The 15,641-nt window shown below is 37.5% G+C and overlaps 1 protein-coding gene across 1 annotated transcript in view; it reads right to left on the minus strand.

The window, feature by feature from the left end:
• Positions 1-15,641, minus strand: part of gli2a (GLI family zinc finger 2a) — a 68,420-nt gene that overhangs the window by 30,008 nt on the left and 22,771 nt on the right. Inside the window, exon 3 of the mRNA XM_017470788.3 lies at positions 389-491. Coding sequence (XP_017326277.1) covers positions 389-491 — 103 coding nt within the window. The remainder of the gene's footprint in view (positions 1-388; positions 492-15,641) is intronic.

Below are 15,641 nucleotides of genomic sequence, written 5' to 3' on the forward strand. Positions count from 1 at the left end.
AAAATATTATGGCTGGAGAGATAGTGTATGAGTGGAAATGGTATTTTCTCTATCACTTTTCACTCTATAGTTCATTCTCCTTTGCATATGGAAGTTCTCTTTCAGGTATAACAGTACTAGGGGAAGCAAAAAGATCTCCCATCCTGAAGGTTAACTGCTGTTCATTCTGGACTGTATTTCTTCAATAATTTGCTTTTTTCATGGTTTTATATTTTAGGATTCATTTTATGTTGATAGAACTATACAGTGTTCTCATATGATTAAGCGCGAGTTATTACTCAATGCAAAAGCTATTCACTTTTGTTAATTATTATTTTTGCTCATTTACATGAAGGTTGCCACTCATTCTGCAGTTGCCTGTAAATGTACAAATACTTAATGGACTTACCCATGCAAGGCATGAAGAGGATGTGGCTCATAATGGTATCTACCCTCATGATGGCGCATGTCGATTGGGATTGGTGTATGGAAGGTCGGGAATAGAGGAGGAGCTGTGAAGTCAAGGACAGGCAGAGAGAGATTTTCAGAGATACAGAGAGAGAAGGGTGGAGAAAAAAGAGAATTCAAATAAGTGTTAAGCTTCCAGATAAAAATGTTCAAAAACAAGGCTACAATATTGCTCACATGAATTTCTAAAGGTGTCAAGGTAGTTTATGAAATATATTCACAGTAGCACATGGAATGAACAAAAAAATCATCACAGTAATTCTCAGATATCCTTTTATTCAATATAAAACGGTCTGAACTGGGCTTCAGACAAAGACCTGTAGTGAGGTTCTCTTTGAGCCGAGGGACGTGGACACGGAATCAAGAAGAGGTGTTATAGCAATGGGAGGAAAAAGCTCTCCACATTTCCTGATCTATTTCCAGGCCACAATGAAGTATGCTGTTGGACAGAGAGTCCAACTGCCTGACACATTACCACATATGATACTTTAAAAAATTTGTTGTGATCCAGAAAAGTACGGGAAAAGTAGGAAGGTCTCTATACTCCAGACACATGCAATGGCTAGTATAGGAAACTAACTAATTAGATATTCATATTCACAATAAACACCAATATAAGAAGCTGATAATGTGCTCTATGGTGCTTACTCAGGGTTCAGTAATTAATGCATGCTTGTTCCTTTTTAACAAGCTTTACTTAATGCAACGAAACTTTTTAATAGCAAGGTGAGAGTGTTTTTTTCCTGTCTTATTAGTGCAAACTGCATATGTATAATTAAGATGTAGTGTGCGCCAGGGCTGCCATCATCGTTTCCATTATTTCAAGCATTCACATTCAGTAAGCATTTTATCCTGATCATGGTTGAGTATCTGGAACCTATCCTGGGAACACTGCGCATGAGGCGAGAATATACACCGGATGGGACACCAGTCCATTACAGGGCACCATACACACACGTTTACACCTAGGGGCAATTTATAGTCATGAATCCTGTATGTTTTTGTGGGGCGAGAGGGAACCAGGCAACTAGGAGGAAACTCAAGCAGAGTGAGGAGAACATGAGAAACTCCACACAGGCAGTAAAACAGTCACGGGATAAAACCAGAAACCCTGAAGCTGTGAGGTGGCAGTACTATTCGCTGCACCATCATGCCACCCCTCCATTATTTCAGAAATGAGAAAACCAGACTACACACACATTCCATTATGAAGGGAGGGACGGCATATTCAGACTGTTATTCAGAAAAGCCGTACTCATTTCCCTTTGCTGTGAATCTAAGCAGCCGACCTCCAGCTCTTGCATACATCCATGTAAAAGAAGGGGCAATTTTTCTAGGCCTCATTCCAGTCTACAATAAAATTCTTAAGGTGTCACAAATGTTAGTAACTCAGTTACAACCTGAGAACTGAGCATGGGGGGAAGGTCTGTGATCACTATCTCACTGGGGGTAGAGCAGCCTCTTTCAGCAGCCTGTATGAGTCAACGTTCCAGACCTATCACTATCCTCCAAGTCACAAGATTGACTCTGAAACCTGCATGATTTTAAAGGTTTTAAAACACTTTAGGTGATCTGCTTTGTTTCTTGTTTCTCTTATCCTGTGGTTTCCTGGATACCTTTTGACTTATAAAGCATGATTAATTAATCATTAAGTTACAGTTTCATAGAAAAGATATACAATACAGCTGATCTACATTCAGTTTAAGCATCTGTACTTTGTAAAATCTGCTCTAGAACAATTATGAATTATTTTTTAGGCAACGGTAATTGAATACTATTGACAGGCAAGCAAAATAACAGTAATTGCATAGCATCTCTTGAACATATAAAAATCTGTATTAAAAATCTCCCTTATAAAGATGAGAAACCTCCGAGATATTTCAGGGTCTGTTTGGATGTGGGTTTTTTTTTTTTTTTTTCTCTGTCCTTGGTGAGTTGGAAGTAAGAGAGACATTCTTATGCCTAGTACAGAGACCATTATAATGAGCCTCTCAGTTAGGGCTTTTGGGAGAAAGAGTATGTGCATGCATAACATCTTCATTCATGCTCTGGTCCATGTGTGGCACGTTAGTGTGTGAGTTAGTCATGTGAAGCACATGGGAGGTGGCTTTCAGGGATGTCTGTGTCATTAATAATGATGGAAGCTAGTACTGGAGAGTGTGCATGTGCTTTTCTTGCTCTCTCTCAACAAATGCAGCTTGTCTGACTCTTACAGAGCACTGACAGCCTGGAATCCTTCCATTAAATAAATGTCTCCTAACATCACAATGTCACCACATCAGTGATTACATGTTTTTCTTTGTTAAACAACAAATCTCTTTTAAAAATCATATTAGTACTTTATTTACTATTAGTCTTAGATTATGTGGAGTGTCTGCCATACAAAATAGAAACTATATAGAAACAATAACATATTAGAATGAGCACATTAATATAAACCTATCATTCATGATCCTGCCAGAACTACTGTCCGAGTTTTACGGTTATACAAAAATAATGAACACCTTCTGACCAATGACGTTTAGACTTCAATGTCTCTGAGGTATAAAAGGCTACAACCACTGTTATACACTTGGGCTGGATGTCTGAAAATCTCACTGGATTAACAAATTACACATGATCACAGCGGAAATCCATGTTTATAATAATCTTAAATGAGCACAAATTCACTCAACTAGTGAACGAAAAACACAAATGAATGCTACAGTGCAGCATGCAGTGTTGCTCCTGGGCTTAATCTGCAATTTGAGGTACCTGATTTGTGTCCATTATTGGTTATGATTTTAAATGTATTACCTTTATTCTGTTCTGTATTCAGATGCACACGTAAACTGAACAAGATGCACGGCATAGCGAATATCTGAATACTGGTTTGAGTATTTAAATTTAAATGGTGCCTTAAATGGTTAACTGAGAATTCAAATATCCATGCACATCCCAAATGCAAACAGCATAAAGTCAGTGACAATCATTTTGGGTAAACCACAATACAAGATGCATAACTTCATGAGGAGAGAGCAGATAAGAAGTGATATTGAAAAATGACTGAACAATCAGCTGCGGAGTAGTGGCAAGCTGATATGCCTACTCTATCACCGATAATGCTATTGTTTTTGTCCCAACAAAGTAAACTAGGGGGCTTATAATCTACAGATTTTACAGGTGAAATCATATGGTTATACAGTCTTGTTCCCCATGGTGTACAGGTCTATCATCCACACAACTCATCATCTTTGCTGTACAGGCAGGTATATTAGTAGGGCTGCAACAACTAATATTGATAATAATCAATACTTAAAATAATCGACAATGAATTTAATTATGGATTAGTTGGCTCTGTGACATCACTGTGGATAACCTTCGTTAGTGACGTCATTTCATAATGGTGAAAAACGCATTTGTATGGATAAAACACATCTGAAAAACAGTGGAGGTCACAAATTGTACTATACAACTTGTCCAAAACATGAGAATGTTTTATATTAAGCCCTTCAAACAAACTCGTAAGTGTATTAACGTGGCTTGTCGTGTCAGATACTGCGACAGATGCATGTGCTGTTTAATGTGTTCCAGACATGTGTTCTTCAGTGCAGAAATGATACTTTTACCTTTATATCCATATCTGTAAATGTTAGAAATTCACGCCAGTATTTCCATTTTACATAAAGCCTCGTCCTGACTGCAAGCAAGTCTCCATTAATCTTCACTCAATGAGCTCGAGTCCACGTGTACACGTCAATCAAAGAGCGCGCAATAGAAAGGAAGCGCAATAACTCTGACTAGAATATTCATTCTGATCAAATATGTTGTTTGATGCTATATTTAGAAACAAAAGTAATTGTGTTTTGTATGAGAGTGGTAACTGTAATAGGATTATAACATGTAAATTGTATATAAATGTAAGAAGTGTCATACATTTACAGAATAAAGGAACATGTTACTGTGTTGAGATGAGTGAATGTGTGTGTTACTGCAGAACATTCAACCTCTTACCAGATAACACTTAGTTTGTGCTTTTGTTTTTCTTTTTTCCCCCTTTTTTTTATAGCATTTTTAATATCGGGATTAACTTCTGCTTTAAAGCTTGTGGACAATCAGTTGTTTTTTTGTTTTCAAAATATAATGTTAATTTTTTAAAAATCCTTTGCACAATGTATAGCATAGCCCACATAGATATATTTAATACCTATTCATAGCCTTCACTTTGCACAGTGTTTGAAGGACAACATTGGGCAGAATGTGCCATAATATGTATGTTTTTTTAAATAATGAAAATAAAAACTGGCCTTAATCAAAGACATCATTGATAGATGAATTGATCATCAAAATAATCGTTAGTTGCAGCCCTATATACTAGTATTGTCTGTAACACTCATATGTCAAAACATATCACCAGAGGATTAACCAGAGGTTATTTCACCTAAACCGGCTTAACAGAAGCAGAATTATCTAAGCATACCGTACTAATGTTCATGACAGCAAGTGGTGGGAAAATGCTAGTTCTGTGAATTTGGGACTGTTGCCAGTGAGAACCTAGTTTCCTTGTGTTTATTCACATATTATTGTCACATTAAAATGATTATTTCAGTTCCCCATATCAATAGCCCATATGTGCAAAACATCCTGTCAGGGCAATCGTGAGAACCAGCCAGACTTTTTGTAACAGGATTAAGTCAGGATCTGATCTCCTTTTAAAGACAATTCCAGGTGGCAGACATTAACATGGGGTGCTCTGAATCTCAAAGCACAGGAAAAACATTCACTTTTCATGTCCAAACGAAGCCGAGAGCAGCTTTGTGGTGAGAGAAGCTCATCCTCAGAGGAAGCACTCAAGAACAATAATAATATCCTGAGAGGCCAGGCAGCGGCAGTGTAATTAAAAAAGCTTTTCTGTCTTGCTCCAGGAACAAGGAGGGAGTAAGCAAGGGGGAGTCAACTCCAGACAGGAAATTCCAACAGAATAAACTGGCAAGGAGCCTAACAACACAGCCCGATGCCAACTACTCTACACTACATCTCCAAGCTGCCTTGAGTCCTGGGAAGCCACAGGCCAAATGGTAGCCTCTTCCAGCCTTAGGCATTCCTAGTAGCTATTTGTTTCCAACTTCTTTTGAACACTATATGTATTTTTCTTCCTTGTTGTCCTGTATCCACTTACAACAGCCTACAATTCGTAAGAGGTTGAAGGTGTTTAGTATTGATGTTTTTCCCACAGGTGGCAGCAGAAGGATCATAGGATTAAGGGGAGTGAATTAAAAACTGCTTCTAGGAATAAAAGAACGTATTAAGTAAATTACTTTTCATTTAACAGCCATAGAGACTACTAAAATTATACCATTCATATTATAGGTACTTTTGAGAAAAGCTGGGTGGATTTGTTTATACTACACCAAACATAAAAAAGCATCTGTGTTTTAGGTACCTGATGTCTATTTAAACCAGATCCTATCAATTTTAACCTAAGAGTAAACACTGCCCATTAAATACAATTTTGTAGTAGTTGCAGGTGGGCATGTAGTCCAAATCAGGCCCCACATGTGACATGCTGTACATATTAAGAAATTTATCACAAGCAAGAAAATCTTAATTGCTTATGGTATCTTATAAGGCACTCATCAAAATAAGCCCTGTTCCACATGGTTGGTCAACAACCAACACCACAATGCACAAAGTGATTTAGTGATTGTCAATAAGCAGTGACTAGTTTAGCTCTAGTCCTGGCTTTGTTTATGGGTCCTTGTCATACATACAGTAGCTCCAGATGTGGAGGATCCTCAGCAGACCTGTAAACCTTTCCTGTTAATGTTTACGAAACTGGACCCTGCTGGCTTTTCTCTGGCAGTCTGAATCCATGTCAAACATCAGGCCAGATACATACAATTGCTTACACAATTTCCAGCAAGCTGCTGGCCCTCATAATGTCAAGCAGATCTTGAGTGAGTTTTAATAGCTCTCTTAATTAGCTTTAGGCAACATAAGCTATTCGTAATGAGCAGCTGCGCGATAGTGTCACTTGCTAATAAGCCAAATTTATCATAGCAAACAACAAGGCCTCATTGTCTGGCATTTCTGACTTGTATGCTTAACTGCATGTTAACATGCTATTGACATAACCATGGTGCTAACAAAATGCCAAGTGTTTTCCATAAGAATAATTACATATATGACTTAACATACTTACATATGCACTAAATCATTACTGATTATTAAGCGCATGTTTATACTTCTGGGCTTTTTAAGATCAAGTAAACTTTTTGCTCAATTAGGCACTGAGTCTGTATGAATTACACTGTCTGTCTATTAAGTAGATGAATGTCTATTAAAGACAATACACTATAATTTTTTAGTGTTTAAGTGGACCTAGCTTCTGGTTAACAATGAAATGTGTGATTCCTTTTTTTCTGCTGTGATTTTCTGCTACTCATGAGCCATCAGTCTTCACTGTAAGAACATTAATCAAAACTGTATTAATTGTGGAATAATCTTCATGAGAATTTTCTTTACTTGACTATTACAGCTAAAATAAAAGAAGTCCTTGGACACAATGGATGTCCAAACATCCTTGCATCCTTGTCTTTGTCACTGCTATCTCAGCACTAGGTGCACTATAAAGCTTTATAATGGGAAGAATAGCTATAGAGGAAGTGCTCTTTCAGATTGACAAAGCATGCCAATTCATCTAAGGAAATCCCAGCTGGAGGTCACCCTGTGTTGAAATTCTGATGCCCCAGGACGTTGGGGAGATAAAAAAAACAAAAATATTGCTCTATAGGCTATATTCTGTGATAAAATATGGTCAGGTCAATGAGCCATTTACATAAAACAGCACACAACCATATAGAGTAAACCTGGATCTGGCTCCAGCTTCAGTGAGTTTTCAGGGAAGGGTTTACTTTAAAAGCACAAACTAAAACCAGCTGTAGATGTACAAGGTAATTTGCCTTGTGGGTGCCATTCCTGGGGGTAAGAATTTAGACAGACTTCCTTGTTTGGGTACGCATCCTCTGTTTTTTACAGGGAACTCACCTATATCGCCATACGGTTTGCAGTTATGTGTTCTTAATGAAACAAGGGCTTGGCTACTCTTGTTTTTTTTTTTTGTTTTTTAATTCTACTACACACAGCTGTAATCATTTTTATATTTTATTTCATAGGATCTGGAACATACTTATAACTAACATTCATTATGCAGGTCCCTAGGCTACTAAGGGTTTGTCACAATGTCACTGAAAAGAAGATCCCTCATTAAAATGTTTTGATGATGACAAATCAATAGATACCTGTTTAGTACTTACTATATTGTTTGTCCTATATACTCCCAACTACCAATTGCAGAAATTATTTGACGAACTAATAGGATGATTTATTGTGTTTTCTCATTGCTAAAACATTTACAACCCAGTGTGGTGCTGCCAGCCTTGAACCGACTGGACACATAGATAAGAAGGTCGAAGGAAACAGTACCCCGCAACTCTCGTTTTTCCAAAGGAAGAAAAGATTATGCTCTTAATTAGTGCTTCCAAAGGGAAAGCTCAATTTACGTGATAGCAACAAAGAGAAGGGGGATGGGGAAGGAAGATGTCCAACAGTCTGGTATGGGGGCCCCCTATTACAGAGGGGAAAGCGGGGTAGGAGGCTGAGAAGACGTTTCTTTCCAACAATAGGGGTGTGATCCCCCTTTATGGTGATTCAGAGTACACTGGAGGAGGCTCTAACTCTCAGCATGACCCGTGAGTAAGGGGTCATGGAGGTAATGCCTACATCAAACGTATTCTTCCCCTACACAGCAGTGTTGGCCCTATTGAAAAAAACGATAAACAGCTTCAGTCAGCAGTATGGAGAGGGGGACAAGTTAGAACTAAAGGCTAAAGAGGAAAGCAAGTGGGGGAGAGTCAACAGTGGCATGAATTAAAATGCAAACTTCAGAAACTGGCAAGCAAACAAGCACTGCAACTGTTTTTCTTCTCTAGAGTGGAGTGGAATTGCAGCAGTGTTAGTCCTTCAGCTGAGGGTCTTAGAACAAAAAACTGTTTTTCCACGTGCCATTCAAACAACTTGTAAAAAAGGATTCATGGGTAATACGTGATAGATCATCCCCCAATTACTTCAACCCTGGATCATTTGATGTCTAATGGTGGATGATGTTCATGTTTGCCAGCTGTCTAGGAAACAAAATGACAACAAAAACATTCCTCATACCTCAAATGCGATCTATCATAGAGCACAATGGTCAAATAGCCTTTCTATGGGCCAAACCTGCTGTTTAAATGAGTGCTTAGGAGCACTGCTGCTTTCAGTTCTGCTCTAGAAAATACTAGAGTTGACCTTGCTATTTTGAACATCAGTGATTTGTCAAAAGTAAGCTTTATAGAATGAACAACCCTCCTGCCAGCTAAAAACCTGTGTTTTGGTAACAAATTATTACTAATGCTTATTTTATTATCATAGGCAAGACGGCACACCTGGCAAAGTGGAAAGTTTCTGTAATGCTTTTACAGCATCATGGAAACCTATTCTGTAGATGTTTATAGTGGCAAGTGAGAGATTGCACTTAGTGAGAGTAAGCCATTTGCCACATGAAGCTTGTTTAATAAGCTACATTAATGTTAACAACATGTTTGTGTGACAAAACAAAACAATATAGAATGATACAACTTTGACTTTTTTCATATTTCTGTGTTTGCAGTGTGCTCAAATGACATAACCATCAAACCGATTGTGTGCCACTTCTGTTATTTTAAATCATGATCATGTTTCCTGCAGTGGGATTAAAACACAAACCCGGAATTTGGACACTGTCTGTGTGTAAAGTTGGGAAATCTTTAGTTCCTCAAAAGCTTCTGGGCCTTGATAAATGGCTCTGATTGTAGGGCTCCTGCTCCTGGCTTGAATGATGGTTATGAAGGTGTGTTGTTTCTTGCAGGTTTTTATTTTTTTGCATAAATACGATGTTGACCTAAAGGATTTTAAACCAGCTGTGTGGCCATGAGCACAAAGCACAATTTCATGCATCATGCATCAGGTTTACCTTTGCTGCTTGCATTGAGCAGAAAGCCACAAGAACCATACAAAATAAACTGTATTTGACTATCGATGTTCAGTATGTAATTTTTTGGGCTTCAGAATTGTTCTGTGTGTCACATCATCTTTACGGTTGCTGGCTTGACATTGCCAATGGAAGCATTACAATAGAAATGCCCCAAGATTTCTTTAGTAAAAGAGTCTTTAGTGAAAAGACTAATATTGTTTCTGAGTAGCTGAGTAAGCCTTGAAGAGCAATTGTCAGATCTTTGTGTTTTGCGGTAAATCATGTTAAAAATTGTAAATGATCTGCACTTATATAGCACCTTTTAACCTTTGTGGTTATACAAAGTGCTTTACACTGTTTCTCATTCACCCATTCACACACCAATGGCATCATAACTATCATGCAAGGCGCTAGCTTGCCATCGGGAGCAACATGGGATTCAGTGTCTTGCCCAAGGATGTGGAGGCTCGGCACGGGAACCACCAACCCTATGATTAGTGGACTACCCACGCTACCACCTGAGCCACATCACTGCAAGGTGTGGAAGGCATGTCCTCTCTAGTTCCCCTGTTCTCTTGAAAAACTATTTTGCTATGTCATCACACTTCCGCCACTGTTTCTATTTTAGGAACTATCCTGTCTACTCTGTTTTGCCCTCAGTGTTGGTGTATGGGTACATCCTGCAAAGATTCTTTCCAGTTAGGTTTCACCTCTGACCCAGCTTCCTTGGACCTTTTGTTCTCCTGAATTCAGGATGCCACGATGTCATTGTTAATAGTTTTTTTTTGTCTATGTTGTTTTTTAAAACAACTTGTTTCCTTTATGTTTGTCAGAATGCATTTCAAACATTTACAAACATCCTGGTTCCTGTAAAAGTAACCAAGTAGCCAAGAAACAATGATTAAAAAGCATTATTGCAAGTAAATCAATAATAACAAATGTCAAACATTTACATTTCTGATAGCAAAATACAGGCAAATTAACAATTGAATTCATTTGATTTCATGTATTTCAAATGCATTCAACATTCAAAAACACAATTAAATTAGGAATTAGATAGTTGTAATATTTATTTACCTCAGAAATGTTTGTTGCTATTAAAAATGTTCAATACAAAAAGCCATAATATCTCAGAGGCAACTACTTTGCCCATTCCCCATACTTTGCATCAATCTAAACTTTCACTTCACAACCAATATTTTAGCTGCATTTTTTATTAACCTCAATGGTTTTCTGACACAAACTGATATTATGGTATATAGTATTATATTGAGAATTTATATATCTCTGTTAAGCTGCTTTGGGACAATGTCAATTGCTAAAATCACTATACAAATAAAACTTGAATTGAATTATGGTAACTGAGGTGAACCCAGGTAACGGGACATTCAGTAAAGATGCCAGAACTCCCCTTTCCTCTGAAACCGCATTATGTTTGGGAACTTTCAGACAGTATGCAACTTCAGAATTTAACTGGCTGTGATGCAGGTATGAAAGTAAATAAATAGAGAGCTATGAGTAACACGTAGCTTTTTTTCAACTTCATAACAGGGCTAAACGTGTTAGTCTGCATGTCCCTCTTGATTAAAATCTTTACATTTGAAGACCAGCACGGGACCAAGATCAACGTCTGTAGCCATAGATTTTTCCAAGCTCAGGCATTTCAGTACACACAGCAATGTCTGTTTTTTAGAAACAGATGACCAGAGAATACTGCATTTGATCCAGAAAGAGTAGTGCAGACAAAAATATTTAATAGTATAAGTTACATGCTATAGATGGGTTACAAATTAAAAGAAAAATACAACTTAAGGTGTCTTAGTAACGTATATAATTTATATTATTCTGATAATCAAACCATTCAGTGAGCCCTTGTGCCCTGTGAATGGGACAGAGTTATCTTGGAAGAGACCAGTCCCATCACGATAGAAATACTTTATCATAGGATACAGGTGATCAGTCAGAAGAACTTTGAATTGGTTTGCAGTGCCTCTTACCTCTAAGAGCATGACTGGACACAAACCATACAGCATAACGGACCATATCACTGGCTTTACCTTTAATCTGTCACCTGTACATCTGTCATCTGTACATGTTCATTACTGTTCATTTTGTTTAGTACATATGTTTCAGCATAGAACTGCACTCCAAATACGTCATGTACTTAGACTGTAACTAAATCCACTATGCTATTGTTCACACACTTGTTTAAGTCCTCTTGGTGCTCTTGTAAATATTGTCTGACGAGCAGAGGCATGCTTCTGTCTGGCCCTCAGAGTGCAGAGGGCAATATTTATCTTAGAACAAGCTGCTAAAGAAGACTGAAAAGAAGCACAAGAGGTCTATGTAAACACTTCAGAGGGATCCAAAATGACCTTGCAACAATTTACTGAAAAGTACCAGACCAGCAAGTCACCACTGATTCAACAGCATTATGCTAACTGTATATCAGACCTAAGCAGGCAAACATCATACTGTGAATTGAATGACTAGAGAAGTAGGGAATAAGGGGTAAATGCCGTATTATACCCCCTTTTCACTGTAGTGCCAAAGAGTTGCCATAGAATTCACAGAGATCTGTGTTGTTTTGCCTTATGAATGGTCACAGGTTCTTTTCTTATCTGGTGTGCTGCTAAATTGGGGGAATACCTATACTGACAATAGGAAGAAACAGCAAGTCAGCAATGTTATCATAAGTCAATAGTCATCACTCAACATTTTGATGATTCATGATATGGAGGATTTTAAACTATATGAGTTTTTTTTGCACTGGGCAAAACAACATTTTATTCTCTGACCACAACACCATCATAAGTTGAGTTAAAAAATACACTAAGAGGAAGTAAAATATGCTGGCGTTGGGCATCACAAAAGTGATGTAAATGTAAAATAAAAATGAGTGATTACCCATATCATTAATACATAGGTGCAGCTTGCATGTGTTCTATGCCCATGTGCACAGGCCAGTCTTTCTCTGTGTTCAGAACCATTTGGCCCTACAGTGGAAAAGAGGCTTTTGCTGTGGTGGTATGATTGTTAGTAGGACATACTTGAGATTGCTACCACATAGTCAAGACATCTATTATTATTACATTCATAAACAGTTTTTGTTTATAATGTTTTGTAATTTTTGTAACGATATGCACTCTACTAATTGCCTTCCAATCTATTACTTACACTTTGCAAAAAAAATATTAATAGTTGTGAACTCTGAAATCTGTCATCTTAATATCATTATGTCTAACCTCCTTTTAGCTGTCAAAATGAAGAACATACTTAAGAGTGTCCACCTGTCAGTGCCCATTATATCTGCTCATTGCAATGACAATGAAACAAAATTATGATTGAAAATTGGCATCAATTATGAGGGTGAAGGTGAGAAACATAAAAGCTGTGTGATTTGAATGTCTGAAACAGGTGGAGATTGAGAGCTCCTCTAGTTGAATAGTTGCAGGCTGACAGTGAGGAAGAGTTCTACAATGATCTCTGTCTCATTTAAGAGGAGGGTCATTAGCACAAATAATACAGACATCACTTTAGACACTTTAATATGGTAATTAGGCCATTAATGGCAGCCAAACTTATTCTAAAGAGGAATGACTGTAGCAGAAAAGTATGTGCTCTTAGCTTTTAGAATGGAAGTTATATCTCGGCTTGGTGAGCATCTACTGAAGAATTTGAATCAGATAAGTAAAGTCTGTCTGCCACTTTCCCATGCTCAGATAAAGTCTTTTACTGGATGTTCTGTAGTTATAAAAGTATCACTGATAACTCAGCAAAGGAAAATATGTGAGATATCGGTGTCTTATGATAGCAGATGATTTATATTTTTGAAAACCAGTCCTCTAGAGTCTTGTATGTTCTTTTGATAAATATACTCAGCAAAAAAAGAAACGTCCCTTTTTCAGGAGACTTATTTTGTATTTTAAAGATCATTTTGTAAGAAAGAGACCTTTCTACTGACTCTGAAAAACACCAGAAGAAATATGCCGAGGGTGTGGCCAGAACAATAAACGGCAATGTCTGTAATCTAAGACGCCCAAGACACTGCTACAGGGAGACAGGAAGGACCAGATACTGACTGTTACTTTTGATATTGAACCCCCCTTTGTTCAGGGACTCATTATTCCATTTCTGTTCATCAAATATCTGTGAAAGTTTATGTCTCAGTTGTTGAATCTTTTTATGTCAATGCAAATATTTACACATGTTAAGAAATTTGCTGGAAATAAAAGCAGTTGAATGTGAGAGGATGTTTATTTTTTTTGCTGAGTATATGTGGCCAAGAACCACCTACTTTCACAGAAAGAGGCAAATTAATTGCCATGGCCAATGACCAACCACAGACTTTTTCCTGCAACCCGGTGGCAAACATGCAAGATCTCATATACAGTATCATTTACTCACCACTGAGTTCTTCACACAAATGCCTTTAATATGTTCCATGAACTTTTTTCAGTCCAATGACTGTCTTGCTCAGAAAAGCTCTGATTTGTGGTGTTCTCCCTCTGGAAACTGGCACAAAAGTGTGTATACATGGAAGTGTGGAGAGCCAGATTGCAACCTTCCAGATCTTGAAGGTTGTGGCTTCAAGAAGAAAAGTCTACAAAAGCTATCAGACACTCCATATCCTGTGGGTGGAGCATCTGAGGCTGAGACTAGATTATTTTAAAACTATGGACCTGTCAGTTCTCAGTAAAACAGTTCATCTTTCTACAGATCCCAAAGACCTTTTCTTAGTCATAGTTAAGAAAAGAAAAGAAATTACTTCGGAAGTACTTCTGAGTTGGTTGTCAGGCCCATGTGTAAATAACTACCAGAGGTCTGCGGTCCCTCTTAATGAGATATTCCAATGGATATCCAGCAGGGTTATAGGTTTTATCAGACAAAGGTTAGTATATTTCAATATGAATTTGGTTGTGGTATGAATGTGTATGTGTTACTGTAGCAATAATAGCAGTAAATTATGTGATAACAGATACTTAGACTAACCTACCGCATATTACTACAGATATCTAATGTAAATCACACAGAATGATAAACCAACATCTGGTCTTTTTACCTTTCTGATAGGAACAACATGGAATTAAGCAGGACAAGACCTACTAGCAATCTGATTAAAAAGCATTTGTACTTTTCTTCAAAATAATCTCAAAGCTCAGTGAAATTTAACAATCGACATTTCCATGATGAAGACACACATGTGCCACAGATGTGTCCAGATTCAGTTTATTCTCCTTGATGGTAATTGGTATCATATGGTGCCCTTTGTCAAACTACTTTGCTTCCCAAAATTGAACAAGGCTCTGCATAAATAATGTCAGTGTGTGCCTATTTTAGTTGTACTTACAGGTCTGATGTGGTGGATGTGAATTATCACAAAAATAAACTGTTGATGAAAGATTATGTTGCTGGTCTTGTCAATAAGTATATGCTAATATAAACTGTGATATCTGATGCTTGGAAACAATGCAGTATTCATTTTGACACATAACTGAATCATCTGACAGCTCAACCTTTGACAGCAAAGCAGCCTAAAATTACTATATGGTCTTGTATGCTGTCACATACTGCTTGAAGTATAAACATGAACATGATTCGAAGATCTTCATCATTATTACAAAGACACATGGGATGTGGTTGTAAATATGTAATCTTTTGTCTGGGTCAAATGAAAGCTGTGCAGGAAGTTTGTTTATGTAGAACACAGCATATGGTTCTCTTATTCTTACTAACCCCCACACTGAAAGTATGTATGAGAGTGTGTTTTGAAACGTAAGGCATTGGGTAAACATTTTAAGTTTTGAAAAATCTGCTTCATTGCAGTCATCGTAAACGTCACAGGAACTATTATGCATGCTGTGCCTAACGTGAAGGTTGTCAGGCTTGTATTATTTCTTCTGTCTGAGTACATTTTCATTAGGAATTACATGGCAATTTTACTGTCTCACAGCATTTGACAAGCTGTCATGTCAAATTTGCCTGAAGTGTCAAACGTGAGCTACACAGATTCAGACCAACACACAAACTATTTAGGATGAAATATGGTCTGCATTTCCACAGCTAGGGTATGCCCAATGCAACAACATTTCTGTCTTACTCAGAGTTCTGACACAAAGATTATCCGTAAATGACAAATACATAAATTTATTGCTTTGCTTTGAAT

The sequence above is a fragment of the Ictalurus punctatus genome, chromosome 6, assembly GCF_001660625.3.
Source record: "Ictalurus punctatus breed USDA103 chromosome 6, Coco_2.0, whole genome shotgun sequence".
Lineage (NCBI taxonomy): Eukaryota > Metazoa > Chordata > Actinopteri > Siluriformes > Ictaluridae > Ictalurus > Ictalurus punctatus.